Source organism: Phaseolus vulgaris, chromosome 2, assembly GCF_051622355.1.
Source record: "Phaseolus vulgaris cultivar YP4 chromosome 2, ASM5162235v1, whole genome shotgun sequence".
NCBI classification, from domain to species: domain Eukaryota; kingdom Viridiplantae; phylum Streptophyta; class Magnoliopsida; order Fabales; family Fabaceae; genus Phaseolus; species Phaseolus vulgaris.
This window is the reverse complement of record NC_143499.1, coordinates 1,642,875-1,667,938: the sequence shown is the minus strand read 5'-3', so window position 1 is coordinate 1,667,938 and position 25,064 is coordinate 1,642,875. Positions and strand designations below refer to the sequence as shown.

At 31.0% G+C, this 25,064-nt stretch overlaps 3 protein-coding genes across 6 annotated transcripts; 1 reads left to right on the top strand and 2 right to left on the bottom strand.

The window, feature by feature from the left end:
- The first annotated feature begins 7,742 nt into the window (after positions 1-7,742).
- On the top strand, positions 7,743-14,517 carry LOC137810056 (putative prolyl 4-hydroxylase 9). Its single transcript, XM_068611178.1, has 8 exons — positions 7,743-8,140; positions 8,259-8,390; positions 8,696-8,853; positions 9,557-9,659; positions 11,732-11,827; positions 13,436-13,501; positions 13,582-13,701; positions 14,285-14,517. Exons 1-8 carry the CDS (start codon positions 8,003-8,005, stop codon positions 14,372-14,374), a joined length of 903 nt encoding a protein of 300 aa, XP_068467279.1. The 5' UTR covers positions 7,743-8,002; the 3' UTR covers positions 14,375-14,517.
- Positions 14,518-15,086: 569 nt separating this feature from the next.
- On the bottom strand, positions 15,087-20,614 carry LOC137810055 (Major facilitator superfamily protein). 4 transcript variants are annotated; one of them, XM_068611177.1, is made up of 10 exons: positions 20,131-20,614; positions 19,631-19,775; positions 18,827-18,995; positions 18,306-18,561; positions 17,832-17,920; positions 17,325-17,507; positions 17,151-17,236; positions 16,987-17,071; positions 15,640-15,928; positions 15,087-15,485 (listed from the first exon to the last, which is right to left on the bottom strand). In XM_068611177.1, the coding sequence occupies exons 1-9, from the start codon at positions 20,330-20,332 to the stop codon at positions 15,794-15,796; spliced, it is 1,350 nt and encodes a 449-aa protein (XP_068467278.1). In that variant the 5' UTR covers positions 20,333-20,614; the 3' UTR covers positions 15,087-15,485; positions 15,640-15,793. The 4 variants fall into 4 exon arrangements, with proteins under 4 accessions (XP_068467278.1, XP_090154163.1, XP_090154161.1 ...); XM_090298037.1 differs by lacking the exon at positions 17,832-17,920 and having other exon boundaries at positions 20,131-20,583; XM_090298035.1 differs by lacking the exon at positions 19,631-19,775 and having other exon boundaries at positions 20,131-20,583.
- A 1,632-nt stretch (positions 20,615-22,246) lies between these two features.
- On the bottom strand, positions 22,247-24,054 carry LOC137810054 (uncharacterized). Its single transcript, XM_068611176.1, has 3 exons — positions 23,121-24,054; positions 22,866-22,971; positions 22,247-22,722 (listed from the first exon to the last, which is right to left on the bottom strand). The coding sequence occupies exons 1-3, from the start codon at positions 23,879-23,881 to the stop codon at positions 22,684-22,686; spliced, it is 906 nt and encodes a 301-aa protein (XP_068467277.1). The 5' UTR covers positions 23,882-24,054; the 3' UTR covers positions 22,247-22,683.
- Positions 24,055-25,064: the final 1,010 nt, after the last annotated feature.

The window sequence follows — 25,064 nt, the reverse complement described above, 5'->3', positions numbered from 1 at the left end:
AATATATTCTTTTAAATTGGTCGTTAAGAGTCGTTAAGAGAGTGATGATTTGACACATGCATATGAACACATGATAGATAATTTATTAGAGTTGTATAATAACACATGAGATCAAGTCGTCTTTGTGTATGCTACCTTCTTCCCCTTTTCTTTCTCTTTATATTTTCTTCTCCTAGGGTTTAGGAATGTCTTTCAATCAGTGTCTAGCTAATAGGTTGAGAAGGCTGAGTTGATTCAGGTGGTTGAGTTAGGATGATTGAGCTTGTTAGTTAAGGTTGTTGAGTTAGGATGATTGAGCTTGTTGGTTCACGTGGTTAAGTTGGGGTGACTGAGCTTGTTGGTTCAGGTGTCATAGAAGGATGTGTTCGGATTGAGGGGGTTAAGGGCATTTGAAGAGAGTTGTAGACATGATTTTTTATTATGATTAATCCCTTTACAAATGTCACATTTTTTTTTTGCGTATACCATCTTATTATTATCCTTCTTTAATTTATAAAGTTTCAACCTTTTATTTCTTTTGGGTCTTCTAGGTAATCTCTTCTTAATTGGGGTGTTTCTCTTCCTAGATATAAACACAATCAAAACGAAATTTAGCATCATTTAAGCCATATTATTTGAACGATCCACTTGGGCATCCATATTTGCTAAAAAGTGAGAATGTTAATTGCACTCCCTCTTTTGTAGTAATTTGAGGATTATTTCTCAAACTTGTATTTGAAAACAAGCATGCATGCTTGAAATAATGAGAAAAAAAAAAGTTATTTAACTGTGTAAGTAGAATGCACCTATTGAATGTTCTATCCTTACCAAATTAGTCATTGCTTGTTTTGCATCTCCCATAATCCTACACGATATAACAAGTTTTAGATGTTGTAAATTACTTATTTTTTTGTAATTGAGTAAATGCTCATTACCTTTCAAAAGGATACATCCATCTATCTTGAACAGGACCATCAAGTATTGTCTCCCTATGAAGATGAATAACAAGGTGTTCCATTGAATCAAAGAAACCAGGTAGGAAGATTCTTTCCAATTTACAGATAATGATTGGTATATTTGCTCCCATTAGAATTAAATCATCCTTCCTCAAAGTGTTGGAACATAAATCTCTAAAAAATCGACTTATTTTAGCAATGACATTCCACATAAATTCTGGCAATGAACGGAATGTAATTGATAGTAAACACTCCATGAAAACACGACAATCATGACTTTTTATTCCATGCATGCTCCCTTTATCAACATTTGCACACCTAGCTAAGTTAGAGGCATAACTACCTAACATCTTCAACTTTGTAATTCATTTATAAATTGATTTTGCATCTTTTGTTGTGAAAGTGTAGTTTGCCTTTGGTTTTGCAAACTCCCCATTTTGTAGCTGAATCATCTAAGTCCCCATATCCACATAATTCAGCAACATTCATTCTTGCGTCTTTGACATTCATGACAACATTGAAGACATTATAAAAAAAATAAATTATATGTGCATGACATCATGATTGTGTCTTAGCAAGTTTTTTTCCAATATGGCAGATCCCAAAAAATTGTTTTTTTAGTCCAATTATGATATTGTTCATACCCTGGTAAGGTATCAAATGGATCATCATTTACCTTTGGAAAGTCTCTGATAAATTCCCTTAATTGATTCCCATTCAAGAAAAGGAGACCCATCCAACTCATTTTTGTTTTTCAAAAATCTCCTCTTACTTCTCCTAAAAGGATGATCCATTTGCAAAAATCATCGATGACAGTCAAACTAACAACTTTTACCATCATATTTTAACGTAAAAGCTTTTGCATCCTCCATACAATGAGGACATGTTATTTTTTCTTTAGTCCTCCATCCTAACAACATCTCATAAGCTGGAAAATCATTTATTGTCCACATCAAGCAAGCTCGCATGACAAAGTTCTCTTTTGTGGATATATCATATGTCATTACACCTCCATTCCACAATTGGTTAAGGTCATCAATAAGAGGTTATAAGTAGACATATATTTTTTTTAGTTGGGTTACTTGGCCCAGGTATGAGACAAGTCAAAAACATGTATGGTTTAGTCATACACATTTCAGGAGGTACGTTATAAGGAATAAGAAATATTGGCCAATATGAATATAGGGATGTTGAAGCTTGGATGTAAGGAGTGAACTCATCCCAACATAAACCAAGTCTAACATGTTGTGGGTCAACATCAAGATTTGGATATATGTTATCATAGTGTTTCCAGGCTTTTCCATCACATGGATGTCGCAACAAACCATCATCTTTCTTATTTTCAAAATGCTATCTCATTTGTCTAACATACTCCATTGACACATATAATCTTTGTAATATTGGAATGATTTTCAAATAAAACATTCTCTTTCTTGAAATATTTTTGTAACTTCCCTTGTCACCCTTTGGAGGAAAATATCGAGGAAGATGGCAAAATTTGCATTCAGTGAAATAAATGTCATCCTTGTAATATAACATGCAACTACTTTCACAACAATCATTTTTTTTTCCTTCCAAACCAAGACTTGACATAACTTTTTTTGCCTCATAATAGTTCTTGGATATGGAATTATCTTTAGGAGCTACGTCAATTAACATTTGTATGAAATGATCTATACACTTCTCTGTAGCATGCCGATTGGTTCTAGTTGCTAGTCGTCTGATGGTTATTGATAATCTTGACTCATTGACTTCATCATAAATGAGTTCATTTGCACTTGTTAACATATCATAAAACCTCTGCACTTTCGCATTAGGTAACTTCACCATGCATACTGTCTTTGTCAATGTGATCATGTTAAGTTGTTATGACAACTACATGCATGTATGCATCATATACCAAATGGTCATTGAACCAAAGTTCTCAACTAATTTTGTTTCTCCATAACTTGTGGATGCATAACCTACGTTGTCCTCATTTGAACCCTCTTCTCCATGTTTATCACATACTATGTAGTTAGGTCTAAAACCACATTGTAGAAAATGAGCCATCACATGTGATGGTGGAAGGGTTTCCTCGCATTTACACCTTATGGAAGGACACCTTATCCCGCCATCCATAGTATATGAAGCTAGTCAATTGCCTTAGAAACAAATTCACTCACTCCAATAATAAATTCTTGGGTTGGTATCTTTAAATGATCAAGCTCGTTATACATCCAACTCCAATCTATTTTACTGCATATGATGACAAAATGATTATCCAACATATGAAGTTCATGAATTGACAAATGACCTTAATTGGGTCATAATGATGCATACAACCATCATTGATTTTGAATGAAATTTGTAAACTTTGTTAGAGTATAATCTCTTTATAAATTGCATAACACCTCATCACGATAAAGTCTTGTGTAAGACCTATCAACCAATATTGGCATACCACTCTAATGGTATACAATAAGTACAGTCTTGTTAAGTCCATTTCAACTAATTTTGAAAACATGAAGTGATTTAGAACCATTTTTCATAACCATCAAGTCAAGTTATAAATATTAACAAGCAACACAAATAGTATTAAAAGTAAAAACATGTTTTTCAAATTAGTTTTAACAGCCATGTGTTGTTCAATCAATCTAACCAGATTTGTGATTATCAAAACCTATTAGGTTTTGAAGCAGCTCATATAAAGTACATAACATTAGTTATTAGTTATGAAAAAAAATTTATGGTTTTTTTGTCACTATTTATGATTTTTCTAGTGGTGCCACTAAGAATAAGAGCTTGTAACCACTAGACCAAAAACTTTTAGTGATCAACTTACGATTAATATTATTCTTATTATGATATTATTACTATTGTTATTATTAAACAAAGTAAATAAAAGTATCAATAAAAAAACCATTCCATAATTGATTTTACCTTCACATATTGTATCCTAAACATATGAAAACCAAATTAACACAATAATAAATAAAAAGTTCACATAATCGACTTAGTTCAACACAATCTATTTTTTTCCTACACAAATCAAAAGTTGTAACATTGGGATAAAAAAATATTTCTACATGATGTAATAAAAACTGACAAGATTGATACTTCAATATTATACTTACCACTTATATCCCGTGATTCTATTAATTGATTATTACTTAAATCAAGAAATATGAGACATCCTAACTCAGTTAGAGATGAAAAAATTTCAAAAATATATAATTAATATATGTGTAGGCTAATCCTTCACTAACATATAACATTCTTTGTGTGGGCTACACCCACAAAAACTTCAATAAAATAATATTTTTTTGTGTTGAGTAAGTCTCCACCAAAATTAAATTAATTTTAAATTTTTTTAAATTCTTTAGCATCCTCATGATCTACATTTGAGTATTTTTTTTTATCCATAAATTTAGTATCCCATTTTATATTTCCTTAATAGATGCAAATTAGTTGATATTACTTTATTATTTTTTAGTTGAGACTTTTTTTTTTTCTCATTATTCATTTTGTGTAGTCTTGAACGATACAAATAGCATCCATCCCATGACGCATTTCTTCTAGTGTAATTACTCTAGAGAGACTAACATTTAAAACCAAATCTTTTTAATATCGTTAATTATGGTTTATTTGACAAGCAAAAGAAATACATAAAATTTTGTTTTCGAGTGTTCAACTAATACCATGAGTAAATAATGATTAATATTCATGCAAAACAATGACTAATAGGTGGCCAAATTCAACTTAGTCTATTAAATTTTTAACGTGATCGTCTATTGTACACAATATGAAAATTTACTATTTAAAAATATTTTTAATTTAATTAGTACCAAATATTGTCATAACCTAACGTGAAAAATCATAATATAAGATAAAATAAATTAAATTATGCTTATTACCTTACTTATCTCGTAACGATAGTTGAAAAGAAAAATTAAAGAAAGTTGAACATCAATTTAAAATTTGAAATCTAATGGAGAGGACTTGTTGGCAATGTTACAGTAGTATGTTTATGAGGAATTTTTGTATTTATAGCTAAAGTCATTGGCCTTTGGATTCGGTTAAAATGCTAGATGCTTTTCCAAGCCAATTCACGTGGCAATAGTAAAATAAACCCAATAGTATTTGTGCAGTCTGAAGCAAATCAATGTCATGGACAAGCTTGCTGATAACTCCACATGCATGACACAACTTTGTAAGGAATCATCATTGTTGAAGCATTTTCTTACAACTCCACGACAAAGGAATCAATGCAGAGATGAAGGGTTCCTTGCAGTTGGTATGCCGAATGAGCAGTGGAGAAAAAAAAAGAATCTTAGAGACGAAGAACATGGTGTGGAAGGAGAAATAGTCCATTTAATGGATATTTTTGGCATTAATGAAAAAGTCATCACTCTCGAATGATTTTGTATTGATTTAAGTCGTCTACGCTATGATTTTATATTGATTTAAGTTGTTTATGCTATAAATACTTTGGTGAAAAATGCATGACTAAAAGATTATAGTTTCACTTCATTAATCAATGTGAATAATGTCTACATTTAATGTATATGAATTATAAATATGAAACATAAAAAATTTATTGGAGAAATATCACACATTCGAGAAGTCATCCATTTAATGGACATTTTTGGCATCAAAGAAGAAGTTACTAATCTTATGGAGACTTTGTATTGATTTAAGTCGTCTACGCTATGAACACTTTGGTTCACGAAAAATGCATGACTAAACGATTATAGTTTCACTTCATTAGTCAATGTGAATAATGTCTACATTTAATGCATGAATTACGAATATGAAACTTAAAAATCTAATTGGAAAAATATCACACATTGGAGAAGTCGTCTATTTAATGGACATTTTTGGCATCAAAGAAGAAGTAACCAATTTAATGGAAACTTTGTATTGATTTAAGTCGTCTACGCTATGAACATTTTGGTTCATGAAAAATGCATGACTAAAAGATTTTAGTTTCATTTCATTAGTCAATGTGAATAATGTCTACATTTAATGCATGAATTACAAATATGAAACTTAAAAAATTAATTGGAGAAATATCACACATTCGAGAAATAGTTTTTTTTAGTGGAGTTTGTCTAATTTAACTTTATAAAATCATATCATAAAGTGAGAGATTTGTACTTATTTATATTTTATAAAATGTTTTTGAGATTTTCAACATACACTCTCAAGATCTTTCAAGTTGTGTATGAAATTAATAATGGATGTCTAAAATATGAACCCTTTGGTTCATGCTACAAGTAAATCTTTAATGTCTATATTTAATGCATGAATTATAAATGTGAAACTTCAAAAATTAATTGAAAAAATATCACACATTCAATAACTTAACCTTACAAAACTGATTTATAAGGTTTGCATCCATCTATATAGTACAATATGTTTTTATCTCTAGAGATCTTCAACACACTCACTCACCTATTTATTCATATTATTGAATCATTAAAAGATAAAAAAATAAAAATAATAGATACTGCAAGAGTTATAATGCATATACAAACAATTATAACTAGTAGTTATAATGACAACTAGTGTAATATTTTTTAAATTAGTTAAATAAGTAATTCTTGCATTAGCTTTTGTTTTTTTATATATAATACAAATACTTTTTCAACGTGACTTCTTTGTAATTTAACATTTTGTCACATTCTCATTAATCCCAAAATAAATATTTTTTGGAAAGATAATACATGTTATACATAAAACAAGGAATAATTATTTAAAGATGTTATAAACTATTTATTTTAAATATGAACTTCATCACTAAAAACTTAGTAATTAATATTTACATAATCATTAAGCTCTTTCTTTATTTTTTTTAAATATAAACCTTACTAAACAGGTTGGTAAATAATATTTGTAAGTAGTTAAAATAATATCAGATTTCGTTATTTTTTTAATTTATTCTTACAGAGAATAACATATATTGTTATTTTATTTATAAACTGATGCTTTAATTTTGATATAATTATCTCACCATTTTATAAAAAAGGATAAATGAAAAAAAAAATACACTTCATATCTTAAAAGTATAAACAAGTATTCAATGCTTCCTTTGTGAAAAAAATTGGAAGATTTTTATGTTGCAGGAATCGTTAAAATTATTATTGCATTATTGAGTTTTTCTCTATAAGAAATAAATTTCGTAAATAAAGTTATACTCACAAAATTTAATAAAAATTAAATTATAATTTCATAAAATAAATTATGGAAAATGCTCTTAATTAAATAAATAATAACATATTTTGAACTCACTCGTAGTAATTTTTTTATATTTTAATCTATTGTGAAGTTTATTAATTAGATATTTATTAGTTATAAAGAAATAGTCACATGCACCATTAAGTACATTTAATAGAAAAGACATATTTGAAATAGAGTTTGACTTATATTATTGTCATCATTAAATTAAAATAACTTATTTAAATACTTGTATTATTCATAGTGAATTAATTATTTGCATTTTATACGTAGAAACATCATATCTTGTATTATTTACAATTATTAGGACAGATTGGCTAAATATGCATTGGTAAAGTTTTTCTTAATCGAATAAATAGTTCTATTAATCAGATAATTAAAATTAAATAACTTAATATAAAATTCATCAGTATAAAAATCAAATAAAAACATAAATGCATGAAAAAGAAATAAAATAATCTTTCTTTTTATATTTCTAAAAAACTGAATATTCGGAAATTTCAGTGCATGTCTAAAAAATAACTTTTGTTTTATTTTTATTTTTTTCTAGGCGCATATGTCTCGCTATACATTAAACATTAATTAGCTAGCTTTTGTTACATTATTAATTCATATTTGTTAATTAAGATTGAATTTAATGCAAATGCAAATTCAAATCAATAAACAGTGGGCATACACAAGGTGTAGCTAGCTGCTGTAAATCCGTTAGGAAGAGGGTAGTTAGCCGCTTAAAGAACCGCATAGTCAACTTCGGAAGCGGATCGGTCAAGTGCTATACCTTTCAGAGTTGCTCTGCACTTGGTAGTAAAGTTAGCATTCGTTTTACACTTCGAACAACGTAAATCCACATGAAAACCAAAACGGTTAAGGGAAATTGGAGATGGAACTGGAGGACGAACAAGCTCGACTTGCCTTTCGTCTTCCTTATAGGCATCTTCTTCTTTCTCGCTGGATTATTGGCTTCCAGTCTCTTTCCTCACTCTCAGGTTTTCCTTCGCAACAATCCTAATCACGTTGTTTTTCTGTATTTTAAGCTCTTTTTTCTTCGATTATGTTTTGTTTCGCTGGAAAGTATTTGAAATAACAGATCGCTGGAATTTGCAGGAACGTGAACACGACCTGAAGCTGATGCCGAGAGCGAGGTTAACTGAAAAATCGACGGAGGAGGAGACGGAGTATCATTTGTCGCAAGCTGGAGAATCCGGAGACGATTCCATTACATTGATTCCTTTTCAGGTGCGCGATTTCGTTTCTTCATGCTACGCAATTTTTTTGCTGAAATGTTCTTCTGCTAGGGTAGATAAAATCTGCTTTTCATCTGTTTGAAAGAGTGCACTATCTTTAGATTAGTTTATTACGGTGAATTTACGTTAATATTTTGATTTCATAAACGTTTTATGCGATGATCGCATCTCTGAAATTTATAATTTCAATTGTTGCGTGAATGCGCTAATGTTGAGCATACGATTCTGTTGGAGGATTTACTTGAGCAGTTGAGCTTTGAGTTTCGAATGAATGTGTCTTTGATTTGTGGTCCTTAGGTTTTGAGCTGGTACCCTCGCGCTCTATATTTTCCTAATTTTGCGAGTCCACAACAATGTGAAAGCATAATTAAATTGGCAAGGGTAGGACTCAAGCCATCCACATTGGCGTTACGTAAGGGAGAAACGGAGGAAAATACAAAGGGAATCAGAACAAGGTAATGTGTAGTTAGTATGTGTCTGTGGAATACTTAACTGTCTGCCGTCATTATGAACTGCACAAAGTACAATGCTAAATGTAGGAGTATGATTTATCACAAATTCTTCCATAAGGTCAACGAGACTCGCATGCTTATACCTAAAGTCAAAAGAAAGAATTTAGTCCTGGAATGGCTAAGATAACAAAACTAATATGCATGATTGATTCAGATTGGGATTATGGTGAACCTTACAGATTTTTAAGTTCTGAGAAATTAGATGGAATCTGTTCGATTCCTTTATATCTGCTCTCCTATTCCTTGCCTCTAACCAAGACTGCGAACTTTATAGGCAAGATATCATCTCAACTTGTTTTGATTTCCTGAATCTTGACCTCTTATCTGCTTGAAGATAGAATAACGGAAAGCCTCATGTGGTTCTTAGATGACAGGTTTTATAAATTTATTATGCTTTAAACTAAATTCCTTTAAAAAGTATCCTCAAGTAATCCGTGGGAGTTTCAATTCCCGAGAATTTTGGTAACATGCCGATATTTTATACGCCTCTCTGTGTTATAATGCAGTTTAATTAAGATAAATGATCTGGCCCATGGGAGAATTGGCGATTATGGTTATGAGGACCTCTTCTCCTAAAATCCAAAGATGCATATTATGTAATATAAAGTCATATTGTGAGCTTATGTCTACATTCTTCTTTTAACAGCTATGGTGTTTTTCTGAGTGCTTCCGAGGATGAAACGGGGACTTTATATGCCGTTGAGGAGAAAATTGCCAAAGCAACAAAACTTCCTAGAACTCATGGAGAGGTAACATCCCTACTCAACTGGCTGTCCCGCTCTGCAGAAAGGGCATTTTGAAAATGCTTGTTAATCTCATTTACTAAAATGAATTTTCTTATGTTTTTTTGCTTTAGTTAATCGATTGTTTGAATTTGTATCTGTAATAAAAAGTAAAAACTGTTAATTTACAGCAGCTTTTCATTTCTAGTAAAACTAGTATCATTCATTATACCTATTACTTCTCCAAAGCACTAATTATAAGGGAAGAGTTTTTTTCACAAGTAACCAATCGAACCCTATTACTTGGTATCTGGATTTTCCTTCTTAAATAAGCCACTTTTTTCCTTCTGGTGTCATTTTCTATATTTTCTGCAAAACCTGTTCTTTGTTTCAACTTTGTTTCAACTTTGTTTCAACTTTGTTTCTTTAATAGGTGCACACTGGTGCTTTTACGTAGCCTTATTATACCTTTCAATTCTCTAGAATAATGCTTCGTGAATGTTAGATTGTTGCTTGCCATAATTCTGCTTTATCATCTCCCCCACACAAATGGATTAACATTGGGTGCTTCTGTTGGCTCAAAATTCAGTTAATGTTAAGACTTAATGTGGGAAATGAAGCAGAGTTGAGACTACTAAGGGTATTTATGGTGCTTAGTTGGATTGATCCTTTCTTGTTTCAGTATTTAGGTGTTCATTAGATTGGTCCTGAATGGAAATTTTGCACTTTCCAAGCAATGTGAGTGTTAAATTGGATAGAACTGAATTGAATTGGAAGTAGGTTGAATTGGTGATGGATTTTGACCAATAATCTGGAGTCCAAAATATTATACTCAAACTAAACATAACACATAATTTTAATTGTCATGTAAAATCACTTGAGTTCATTCTCCACATGTTAAGATAGGGTGAGCTAGTTTCTCTTCCTCCCACACGACGAGTACTGACCATCCTCACCTTACACCTAAACAAAGGATATGGAACATATACACCCTCCTTAATCACCAAACAACACTAAATCTTGTCTCTGCTACTAGCAAATGAAATGCTGGAAAAGATGAGGTTGGAGGGTCGAGGCTCCCCTAAGATTCGCTAGTGGGTTCAATTGAATGGAATTAAATAACAAACACATTTTTAATAGATGGTTCGTCGTGTTGAAGTTGCAGAGAGATAATGTTTTTCTATATACTTCTTTTCTTTTGACGATCGAATCTTTGAAACTTTCTTGTTTCTAAAGTGTTTTTTGAAAATGTATGATAATATTAATTTTTTTTACTTCATTTTTAATTAGTTTACATATGTTTTTATTTTGATGTAAAAGTAAGGGCAAAATAAAAAGCTTTATAATTATTTTATAAGATTAAGAAAGTTTATTGTTTTTCTTTTGATAAAATAATATCTATCCTCCTAATATCGAGATCATTTTGTTATCATAGCTCCTGTCTGATGATCATATATATTAAACTTAACATATTGGTGGGATGGGTGAATTGAAATTCGAATAATCATTTTATAAATTTGTACTATTTGGAACGGTAAATTTATTCTTCATGGTTGGCAGGAAACTTTTTGTTTGATGCCTGTGATGTTTGATTTCGTACATTTGTACAAAGGAATCTCCCATTGTTCAACGACACATTTGTGTTGTTGTCACTGAAAATATGAGTTGAGACTTTTTTATTCTTTTCTTCTCTAACAAAGTAATAGTCCTCTTGTTACCAGTGAATTTGAACTAATTTTTCTATGTTGTCTTCTATTAATTAAAATAATAGGGTCACCGATGATGCGGAGAAATAATGACACCAACTATGATTTTGAAATTTGTAATATCCAATTTTGCTTTTGATTAGGTACAATCGAAGCTTTTAACTAGGCTTTAAGTATAGTTTAGAGGTATTGGCACGTTGCCTTAGCCTATAATCAACCATAATAAATTTTAACTGAAAGAAAGGGGAAAACAATTTTAAACATCTTTAAAATCAATGTTCTTGTACATCTAGACTATAAATATTAACTTTTCTTGCCTATTATTTTGTTGAATTTGTAAATGTTTCATTTTTTGGGTGATTCTAAATTACCTGAGAAATAATGATGTTTCAGGCATTTAATGTCCTACGCTATGAGGTTGGACAGAAATACAGTTCTCATTATGATGCATTTGATTATGCTGAATATGGCCCACAAAAGAGCCGACGGGTACGTCTAAAGTAAAACTCCTACTCTCTCATTTTTAAGCTGTTATGAATTTTGAGGATAGTTGTTTGCCTACCAGTACTAGCACCGACAACCATGGCACATGGTTTATCATTTTCTACGAAAAATGAGAGTTCTACAAAGTTAAGTATTAAGAGTTAAAGGGTTAATGCTTGCGTTAAATTTAAAATTAATTAACAATGCGAATAAAAAATAAATATGTATAGAGAATAGAGAGGATACGAGTATATTACAGAGAACTTATAGAAGAGAAAAATCTAGTGTATGCAATTTCATTCATATAAAATGGTTTAGGGTTTATAAAAGTGAAAGGATGAATCTCTTCTAATGTAGGCCGTATTTCGGTTTTTTTTTTTTTTTGTCTATTTTTCAAATGCAATTCTTCTTTAGCATGAGAGATCCTTGTCATTTTTCCTTTCTTAGGACATGTCTGTGTCGTGACACCTATTTTTCAACATCATTGTGGGACTTTTGAAATGAAATGAAATCTTATACACCCACTAATGTTTATGAGGTTTTATTTAAAATTTTCATTATTTCTTTTAAACTGTAGAAAGTTTTAAAATTGGACAAGGCTCATGTTGTTTGATAGGTAATTTTTAGTGTTGTTTCTAAATAAAAATACACCAAGAATAATAGTTCATTAAAAATATAGCATTTAAAAAAAAAAATATCAAAAGTATTTCTAAAACCGCACCTATGCTGAGGAAAAGAAAGGGATAGATGGAAAGTTTATTCACCTTAAAATGAATTGAAGTTTTATACGTATTAATTTCTCAAAAAGAGGAGTCTAATACTTTTTAGGTTACACTAGCGGAAAAACAGTCCCTCTCGGGTATGTATGCCTGCATTTATATTAAAATAATATGATTTAAAAAAAGTGAGATAGTTAGAAGTTGATAAATTATAAGATTTTTTTTAGTTAATGAGTTATACGGTGTGAGAATATATTGTTATGTATTTTAAGAGATAATAAAATTATTTAATTCAAAATTGATACCAAAATAATATAAAAAATTGTATTGATATGGATGATCTTATTGGTACGAAGTTAGAGGGAAGATCACACTTCTTTTCTAGTATTTGGATCTATATTGATATTTCTTATTGATGTATTTGGATCTATTGTAGTTCCATAGTCACAACATTGTCCACTAGCCATATTGAGATTTCTTATATTGCATTTATATCTATCGTAGTTCCTTAGCTTGCATACGTTTTACACAAAATAAAGCGTGTCTGTCATAATAAATATGCTTTCGTAATTAATTATTTTAGTATGTTTGAATTCAATTTAATATTATTTTTTTTATAATTAAAATATGAAAGTGTCAATAGGGTACAAAAATGGATATTGGAGTTACTATCTGTACAAGAAAAAAAAATTAGAAATGTGTGGAAATGGATAATGAAGTATCCTATTCAAACCCGTTGGGGCTGTCCCTATTTCTATTTTCAGGATATCAACTCAAATTGTTTATACTAAGTTCTCATATTTTAATATTAAATCGTTTTTTATCTTTGCAATTTTAGCTCTTAAACTTAGAGATTTTGTTTAATAAGTTTGAATCTTAACTAAGTTCCATGCAGGTAGCTTCTTTTTTGCTGTATTTAACTGATGTTTCAGAAGGTGGGGAGACCATGTTTCCGTTTGAGGTGAGTTTGTCGTTACTTATATTCACACACATTCCGTTTACTAATCTCTTAGGACGTAATTACGCGTTATTATTCTGCAGAATGGCTTCAACATGGATGGTAGGTATGATTTCGAGGACTGTATTGGTTTAAAAGTAAGGCCACGCAGAGGGGATGGGCTTCTATTTTACTCATTATTACCTAATGGTACAATTGACCAGGTTAGTGTTTTCTTTTTTCATAATATTGTTGTCATCATTTTAAACTTGTTTAGCAAGGCTGAAAGGGAGATGTGGAGGTTAGTAAATGGGGGTTAAAATCATAAGCGAACAGAATAGCAGTTTTTTAAGGTGCCGAAAATTTTTATATTTTATATTTAAAAAATATTAAAACACATGTTTTCCACTTTTATCCTTCACATTGAAATTTATGGTCTTTTAATAATTTACTCGGTATTTTTTAGGATTAATTTCTTACTCGCACAGAAACAAATAGAGAACACACACCTTGTACTTCAAAGTGTAGTGTGTCGAAAAGAAAAAGAGGCTCAAAATGTAATAGGTCCAAAATACTCTTAGAAGTGTGTACCTCTTGAGAAGGAAGGAAGAAGCACAGGGGTAAGGAGGGGCGTAGCAAACTAGACTCTATGGAGCTTTGAAATTTAAAAGGAAGTCAAGTGTAAAAAAACACGACTTTGGAAGGATTTCCCAGTCATATTCTGATCATCGTTGAGCGAAAATTTTAAAACATTTTTTAACTTGATTGGCTCATTATTTGACCTTCTTTCTGTGTATACTTTGGCAGACATCACTCCACGGAAGCTGTCCCGTCATAAAAGGAGAGAAGTGGGTGGCAACAAAGTGGTTAAGGGATCAAATACAAGACGACGATTAAATGAATGCTACCTGCAATTGATTTTCAAGCTCCACCGGTAGCAGTCTTTAACAACCATTTATATTCTGTGCCAAAATATGTTTATAGCTTTGATGAATAATCGAGGACAAAATTTAATAAGAAATTGTGAAAAGTTGGACCAATGCACAGGATATAGCATGCGTGATTCATAGTCAATAAACATTTAATAAAGGGAGCCAATCCAAAAGTCAATTGCTAAAAAATTTCTCGAAATAATTAGTTATAACTTGGATTCCATAGTACCTTAGATCTATCTTTTGCATATCACAAATGAAAATATGAGAGATGCTTTTTTTAACAATATTCTTTCTAACACTTCTGATTATGACTGAGACTTATTAAATAAAATGTAAAATCAAAGATAAACAGATTTCAATTCAAAACATTGATTTCATCTGAAGAGGAATATATTACGTAGAAATCAACAGTAAGCATTTCTCTTCATCTGAAATAAATTATTTATTCTGCTAAGATAACAAACCTACTTTATTTACGATTGAGAGCGAAAAAATTAAGAACTTTTTTATGATAAAGTATTATTTTTATTTTAAAGAAACTACTGTTTCTAACTTTAAAAACAAACAACACTTAACTATTAGTACCTTTGTTTATGTACTTTAGCACAAAACAACGATTATCTAAAACTTTTTCACACATAGTTTATGATTAATTAGTTTTTTCTAAGACAAAATGACAGAAACAGAGAGGTCCTATTATATGAGAAAAACAAGAAAACCAAATTGTTACCAGCTGAATTGTGTCTTCATCAAATTGATGAAATCACATCACCAGAACTTCGAATGTTTTCTATGTGACATCATATCAACCTCTTACTTAACATGCTAGGGTTAATCAGTGTTATGGTTTATGCTAAGAAACTTAGAATAAACTGACCGAGCCCATAGCACATGACTACTTGATATGCTAACATAACCAAACCATAATATTCAATTTTCACCTTATGATCTTTTAGATGCTCTTCTGGAGAAGCTGGCATTCGTCACCAGATACAGATTCTGAAAGCAATTTCCAAAGCTTGTGCAATTGAATATATCCTCCATAAGCAAACCCAAGCAGCAAAGTATGCAAGCTACAATATATTACTGAGAATTAGAAATCCGTTGGTCCAGAGTAACCTAAAAAGCTTACTTACTCAATGAAAGTGTTAAACTATAAAGTTTCATTGTTCAGTTTCTCCCTATATTACAGAAAGAACCCCAATGTCAGTTCAGTTCAGTACTCACTAGTAGTCGATGTTAGTATCTTTTTGAAATTTATTTCCCATTGCCTGAATATGCATCATTGAAGTTCTTCATCTCTTTACTCCTTCCTCATTGCAGCATTCAATAAAAGAGTCCGTTATCCACCACTACCAAAGCCTGTCAAAGGGGCATACATTCACTGCTTATGCCAGTTGTTATACGGTTGCTTACCCCATTGCTTCAAGGCATGCATGCAACCAGCTGCTAGCAATAAACCACACACACCAAATGCCATTAATGTTGCATTTTCTACATTCCGATAATAGCCACCCTGCAAACATAAAGAGGAAGTCAACATACACCACATACACACATGAACCAGTTTAAACACAAGAAACACACAATGTCTTTCACAAAATCATTTGCCATGCTGCAAACATAATGAGGAAGTCAAAATATATGACAGCAAATACACACATGAACCGTCGAAACATAAGAAATACACAATGTCGTTTACAAAATTATTCAAGATAAGCTGATGCATTGATTACAAACATTTAATGTAATGAATTACCTCGGTACTAATCTTCTTTTCAAGGGTACTACATATCAAACGTTCATTGTCAATCATTTATTGCTTCTTGTTGACTATATTTAATAAACTTACAGACCATTTATATAACTAAACTAACAACTCAACTCTTACCATAGTCACTCCCTCAAAACATTACACCTAAAGTATTGTATTTCATTCATTTAACCCTCCTTCACAAGTCATTTGAACACACAGTCACCCCCTACTTGGCTAATCAACAAGTTGCGGCAATCAAGAAGTTCAACACAAACTCAAAAATGAAAAAAAAAAAAAAACATGTACATTTTCAAAGCTGTGGAAAAGATGAAAGCACAATAGGAATTTAAACTACAACTTGCATCTACTGCTGTAGAAATGACTGTGTAGGAATATTATGCCACCCTCCACGATTGTAGCATTGTTAGATTCAAAACCTCAAAAAATTAGGATGTCTTTTTGAGTAAATATTTATAAGAAAAAAGTCTCCTATTTTTATTACTACTTTTCCCTTTTGGTTACAAAAATGTCATCATATTTTCATTTTGTTTTCTGTTTTCAAATGTTTGCAAAGAAAACAGTGAATATATCTTGTTTATTGTTTTCGCTATTTTCTACACAAATCTGTAAAAATAGAAAACAAAGTGAAATCAATGAGATATTTTTTTAAAATAATAGTGGAATAGAAAATAAAAACAGAACATTTTTTTCAAACGAAGTAGCCTCTTATCATGGTTCATTTAACTCGTGTTAATAATGCTTAATTGGTTAATTGCATGCTTCCAAAAATTTAGATAACATTATGCAAAAATACATACTTGCACCACAGAAAGCAGAATAGCTCCATTTGCAGGGGCAAGAGAGAAGCCCATCATCCCTCCACGCAATTCATTAGGAACATACCTGCAAAAAGAGATTAAATAAAACTAAAAATCAAATTCTGAGAAAATGAAAAAAGTACAAATCTAGTTAAAGAGATTACATGGTCCTCAGTCTAGCAAGTGATGGCAAAACAAACCCAACACATGCATGAAAGAAGCAAAATAACGTCACCAGAACCCCGATTTCCTGCATACGAGAGTAGACTCAAGATTTCCAGCTCAAAAATCTGACCAAAAATATATTTGATACTTCCTAAATATATAAATTACTGCACCTGATAGTCATAAGCCACAATAGACAGGAGAAGAGCCAGTACAATGTATGCGAAAACTAAGCAGTCCTCAGTTCTAAACGATGATGGCCCACTAGTGAGACACGGAAAAGCAGCACTTCCTAGCATTCTTGAGCCCAGAAAGCATGGATATATCAAGCCCAGTTGCACTTCTCGCCCGTCAGCCTAAAACCAAAGGCATTAGAAGTTATATATAAACCAAAAGCATCCTATGACTCAGACTGATAAAATAACAGGTTCAATAACTTAAAAAGCCTCTTTTCAAAATGAGCCAATCACGGGAAGAGGTTTTCCCACAATAATGGGCAGAGAAACAAAATTACTTATAGGTTTGTTCAATTAAGTCCATTTCTAGATTCATCAATACAAAGAAGCCTGAAGAAGAAAAGAAAGCCCATAAAACATCCATTTAATGCAATACTGCCTTAGCATTGTAAATATCGATGCCTCAGTATATAACAAGATATGCTCTAAAATTTGATATCATACCACCACTGTAGGTGCCCAAAGGATCCAAAAAATTCCTATAGAGAAGTGAAGGCAAGTTTGTGCCCATGCCAACAACCATATCCTTTTATCTGTGGATTATAAAATTACAATCAGTATATAATCAGTAGATGACTTAAACTTTTCATTACATTGTTGTAAAATTGATAATGTGTTTCCTAGTGCCATCTCTTTTCCACATCTAACCAACTAAAGTATTATATACATTGGCAATCTTAAACACTAACTCGTGATAAGCGCACATATTCTGAAGACAAAATAGCAGTTATTAATAGGAACATAAATAAAAGGGATTAGCTGCCTTGGTAATTTCCAGAAACTTTACCAAGTTATCAGATTGCCAAACAAATGCTAAGTACAGCATTCTTAAGAGCATCGAATTGTTCTATATAAAAAATGTAAAAGCATATTTGTTCATAAAATAATAAAGAAAAAAGAACAACAAAAGCAACTTACCACCTAAAATGTATGCATAGAAGGAGCGACTGTACTCCTTAAGAAATGCTGTTCCAGGAGTTTCTGTCCATCCTCTGGTGATAAAAGCCAAGCATGTGGCAGCAAAACAAATAATAACAAATGAAGGAGCAGTATTTTTTCCCGTATTATTACCAATAAGCCAATTTGCAAACATTTGGCTGGCGATAAAACATGCAGACTCAAAGAAAGACATTAACCAATATGTATCATTAAGCGAATCAAGCCTGTGCCCTTGCTGCAAACAAAAACACAATATTCCAAATTGATGTTAAATTCTAGATATTTTAAGCAGTCCTATGTCCTTATCCTAAGAAGCCATGCACTTTCCACGTAAAGTGAATTTTCATTATAAAGATGGGAAAAAAAATGGATCAAGTTATTTAACCAGGAAGAAGTAAGCTCCTACTTTGCCATTTTTCCAGTGGCAAAGATGTGGATGCTTAGACTGAAATATGTGCCTATGTGGAAATCAAGATAAAAGGATAAGATTTACCTATTACCTTTTCATGTTGAGTGACCATCCAATTCTCAAAACTAAATGAAAATATTGTATTGGCCAGAGAGAGACATGTGCTAGTTATGAATACACTTGGCTGCTCTGAAACCATCTTCCATACGCCAAAAATGAAGTGTAGAATGCAAAAGATTAAACTAGCTTTCTTGTGACCTCTACATCAAAATTAAATATTGAGTTAGAATAATCTTCTGACAAATCATCATAAATTTGTACACAGAAATGTATAAATTTCTTGAATGTGCATGATTTAGCATTAGTGCTTCTGGAATAACCAAGATGCTTCATATATTCACATCTAACATAGCAAACCCCCGGTTGAAATCACAAATAGAAGGATGTCATGACCAAAATGACAAACATTGAAAAGTGATAACAATTCACAGGAAGATGAGATTGACATCGGAATATTGATTATATTCTTCCTCAACAATTAGAAATGTAAATGTCTTGAAAGGATGCATTTTAAAAAATACTCCTAATATCGTCTCAACAGCCACTAATCAACAGAAAACACTAAAGTAAATTAGACATCAACAATCATTCACAGTGACAGTAAGTCTTCCACACGGAAGAATTCCATGTTATACTTAGGACGATGCAATTGTCATAACTAAAATAATTAAACAACCAAATCATCTTTACTGAAAAAGACAGCATAATATGGCGCTACTTAAACATCACAATTGCAAAGGCTGGCATTTAACACTAAACTCATCGTTGAACTACTTAAACATAATTATCAATCTTAATAGATCAGTAACGTCAACGACTAAAACTAGAGCCTCACATCAAATCCGAAAGCACGCCAAGGAAAGGAGCAGCGAAGAGAGCTGTTGTATATCCGTAACACAGAGACTTAACCATAGTTTCCCTGCCGATTCCATATGAAGCAAATTCATACTCCCCAAACACTGACCATAGACCTTCCATTACTGAGAGGAGAAACGAAACCGTCATTCACACTTGCACTTTACAGATCTAAATCTCAATTGAGAAACTAATTAAAACAAGCGAGTTTCGGAATTTTGGTTCAGAAACAGAACAACAGATTAAAAAAGTAAGTAGAATATAAATCCATTTTCAAAACAAACATAACATAGAAATGAATGTTCGGCTAAAGTTAATCAGAAAATGTTCACCTAAAGCTAATAAGATATTTTGTTTTTCTTTAGGTTACAATTCTTCCTCGATAAACAAAAGAACTCTAAAGTTTCGAAAGCTGATCCCGCACATTGTCAGAGAAACCGAACAATCCTACAATGAATAAGGAAATGAAGTGAAAGCAACCTGATGCGAGAGAATAGACGAAGAGGAAATTCCGCTGGAAACGGAGAAACGAGTGAGAGGTTCCATGGTCGAAGATTGTGGAGGTTCTGTTGAGGTTAGAGGCGTGAGGGAAAAGAAAGATCAAGAAGCAGCAACAAACGAAGATGAAGATGTATACGGATGGATTTAGTTCCCAAACGGAGCTCTCAATGACAACTCCCATCGAACTTTTATAAACTCGGTTTGACAAGGCAAGAAAAAGAGAATGCACGAATTCACGTTCCCTTGGAATCTGAGGCAAACCCTAGGTTGTGGTTCGATAACGGGAAGAGGCGGAGAGTGAGACTGAGGGAGACGATGAATTTGATCGACGAAGGGCAGTGATTCGATTAATGAAACTCATGCTGCGGATGGAGCTAACAAAACGAGAATTTTGTGTATGTGGTGGTGGTAGCCTAATAATAACTTCCTCCTAAGTACATTGGTCGTAAAAGACTTTGATAATAAATAAATAAAATAGTATTAACGACCATATATTCCAAATACTTAAAAATAGAAATTAGTATTAACCACCAAAATTTTATAATATTAACAATCATGTATTTATAATACAAATTTGAGATAAAAAAAATATGTTTAAACATTTAAAAATCCCTTGAAGTAAAATTTGCAATAATTATGACCTTATGAAACTCATATACTACATCTATAACAAATTTTATAGTACATTCTATTGTCAAGGATGTGGTAGTGTATGATTCTTATATGTTAGAGATGTCATTATATTATTATATTTTATTATGTATAAATATATAAATAAAGTAAATTTTATTTTATAAACTAATTATAAAGTTGAGATAAATTTAAAAGCAAAAGTTTTAAATTTTATCAATTTACATACGATATACCATCGAATCACTTATTAATATTAATATATAGTATCGCCTTTAATTTTATAAAAGTTGAATTAAACTTGAAGTTTAACTTTGGACTTTTAATAAAATAGAAGAAAAAAAAAATAGAATGACCGTAAAAAAAAAAATGTTAGGATAAAATATTAGGAAGGAGAACAAATTGAGATTTTCTAGATATTTTCGAAAAAGACTGGACTTAAGTAATAGAGAACTTAAACTTTCGTAAACATACATAATTGTAAAATAGACTTTTGAAGACTGTTTATATTTTTTTAATCATTTTAAGTAAGTCTTCAGATAAGATTTTTATGCATAATTTTCTAAATTCTTATTAGTTTTTAAAATTTCATAAACTAAATGATTTTTTTTTTACAATTTCATTATTCGAATGAGTTTAACTTTCATGCATTATTATGAAAAATAAATAGTTATATTGTTATTAAAAACATTTTAAATTTTGATTTTTAAAATAATTATTATAAAATTATTAAACTTATAATATATGGTAATATAAAAAAAATTATACTATCTGTGTATTTAATTAAAAAATTTAAAATTAAAGAATGATAATCTTTTCTTATTTTAAAATTCAACATATTTCTTATAATACCATTAAAAAATTATCAAATTTCTAATTTTAAACTCTTAAACTCATTCTTGTTTCTTTAAACATTGTTTTAAAAAAATTAATTAACATTTTTTGTTTTAAAATTTAACTTAACTATTTTTTTAGCTAAAACTACTGACGAGATTCTTAAGCATTCTAGTTAAGCATACGAAATTGTTGTCTGCAGTGAAAAATGTGTTTTATAAGTCTGGTTGATATATTATCTAATATACACAGTTTTATGGGCTCAAGTCTTGAAGTCTTTAAGCCAAAGAACTTAATTATATTCAGATTTTGGATGAATAACTTTAAAAGTTTGTTAAGTTGAAAAAGATGCTAGTTGTGTAAGTCCTTTATTAATTTAGGGGTGCTTAATTTTGTATATGGTGTGTGTGGAGTTTGTTAAAGACTCCTTGATGGATTTCACAAAATGAAAAGTACAAGTCTCACGTGTATCTCTCCATAAAACCTTCAAATTAGAGCATTCATAATTGTTGTGTGTTTTTTTATGGTAAAATATGTATTTTACAAGCTCTTAGTTATCTTGTTATTATCTGAATATTATTTAATATTTAGATAATATTCTAAATTTGTATTTTCTTGAACCGATTCTAAATATCACAAACACATACACCATCTTATTGAATATAGAATCAAACCTTTTTAACAGGACATGAAACTAACTCACAATGAAACTATACTTGTTTTACCAAATTTTGTATTCCTATTTTCTGTTCAAACAGCAAATGAACCCAGTCTTGATATTTGTTTGCAGCAGAACGTTCCAGCGGAAGGCACGTAATGCGTTATTTGTTTTCAATTGCAAGAGGAAATGCACATCTACAAGCAATTCCTCATTGAATAATGGAGAACTACTCTCCACCTAGGAAGCACGATTGCTAGCATTTGAATTGACAATTCGAAAATATTAGTGGACGTGGGGCATCTTCACTTTAGTGGAAACTTGAAGTATGATGTCAAAAAAACATTTTTCTATGATATTAGAGAGATAGAAAAAAGAACATTATTAAGATCCTTAGAGAAGAACAGTGTCTAGTTTTGCAGATGCATGATCTCTTCTGAAGCCGGCTCCTGTTATAAAAGGAAATATAAATATTCAACCATGGTACACTCCGCAGTTCAAAAATTCATCTCGTGATAGTAATATATACTGTAAGAACCTCAAGGTTCTTTGTGATAGATCTAACAAAAAGAAAGCAAATCAAATAACTTACATAAGGATTTTCTACAATCCAATCGGGAATGATTTCTGATAAAAGGCTGATATATTGCTCCATTGCTTGCTCTGGACTCATAACCCCAAGTTGTCGCCATGCAATCCTTACAGAAATGAATAACTCAGTTAAACACATGAAAGAATCTAATGGAGTAACCGTAACTGTAAGCAACTCAAACGAAAACTAGAGCTAGAGAGAAAATATTCTAATTCAAAAAAACATACATAAGCAGGGTAATCATTAATCAACTACCATTTTGCTCGAGCAGAAAAGAACTTCAGTGTCAATGGTTGGGGTTCGTGGCAAGGACCCTGTGTAGCAATTCGGTAATAACCATGAAGCTTCATCTTCACTTCATGACTGAGACAATTAGCATTGCTCTTGGATCCGACAAATGCAACAGCAGCACCAAAACGCTTCTCCAACTCAGTTCTTTCTATTTCCTCCCAATCATCCTCTTCCACAACCAAGTCCTTGTTTTCACCAACTTCCTCGTTCCCACTAGATTCATCAATCTCATTATAATTTTTTTCGAACTGCAAGATCTCAGCCTCTTCAGCTTTGAGCTCTCTAGAAGAATCATACTCCATCAGTTCTACCTGAACTTTGTTGATGTTCACAACAACCCCTTTATTACTCTCATCCACAACATGATCCTCCGCCAAATTCACAAGTTCAATTTCGTTGTGAACACTATTCTCCTCATCAATCGTCTTTGAATTGCGTATCTTGGGCGATCGGCAATCCACATCCACAATTTCTGGGACTCTTAGTTTTCCCAGTATCGATTTGTCTCTGAATTCATCAATTTTCCCCACAATTCGAACAACTTCATCCGTTTCCCAGCTCTTAGAATCAGATTTAACTCCATGATCATGATCTAGCCCAATAACGCCCACGTTCTCGTGAGCTTCGAAGTTTGGGGTAAGGGAGAGAAGTTTGAGGAAAACCGGTGGAAGTAGAAGAGAAAGAAGAACTATGGCGAAGGCAATCTCCCATAGGAGAAACTCCATGGCTTAGTAATGGAAAGAATTTTTTTGAGTGTGTGTGAATGTTAAAAGACCAAGTCTGATACTATTTTATGATGATAACGTTACCAACGCGGAAGAAAACGGGTTCAGCATAGAAGAGCAAGGTATATTTTACTTTTACATATGATACTAAGTTAGGTGTAACAATGAACATCAACCCTCTTTGGATCAGACATGAATATATGTACTGTGAAATATTTAATTAAAAAAATATTAGTTTATGTTTATGTTTAATTAAATGGGTAAATCTTGTTTATAGATTAGCTCTTCTTCTTATCTTATGGTGGTTAACCCTACTTTGTAATCATATGCGTCTGGATTTCACGTTAAGATATTTTGTATACGGATTGGAACATGAAGTGTTTCTTTTTAAATTTTATTAATTCGTTACTGATAAAAGAAAAAAAGTTTAACCATTCTAGTCCGAATTTAACATATTTTTTTAAAAAAAAAATACATTAATTTTTTTATTTAATCAAAACGATTTTGTAGTTAATGAAAAATTAAATCCTAGGCCCGAAGGAAGGGAATCTATTTAAATGTATCAGTTTTCAATTCTTGAGTTGAATAACTTCTGCTATTACTGTTTAGAATTTAATCCAAATCTTTTCTTAAGTTTTTTGTATTATCATTCTATCATAAATTATTTATAATTGATTTACCACGATTGACTTGATTAGATTAGAAAAGTTGAAGAATTTTTTATTTTTGGGAAAAATCAATCCAATTTATTTAATTTGTAAGTAGGAATCGAGGTAAATTATAGATGGATCCGTTATATATTAAAAATAAGTTATAAAAAAATAAATTAAATCCTTTTATATTAATTATTTATTTGAATATTTCAATATTATCTATACCTATCTATAAATAAAATTTCTTTAAATAACTATTTTTAATTAATTTATTTTTTTTACATGTTCTTTTTTCTTTTTAATTTTGACTAATCTAAAATTATTTTTTTATATATGTTAAATTTCTATTATAATGAAAGTTGAGTAGAAGAGGAAAATACATTCCATTGATGAGATTTGGTATAATACTTATGAGATCAATGAGATTTCAAGATTTATTCTTAGAACGTATGGATTTGACCCCATAAGCGAGACCACCACCACATAGCTTGTTGTCGTCAAAAGCAAAACTCTGTATTTCTTCTAGAGAA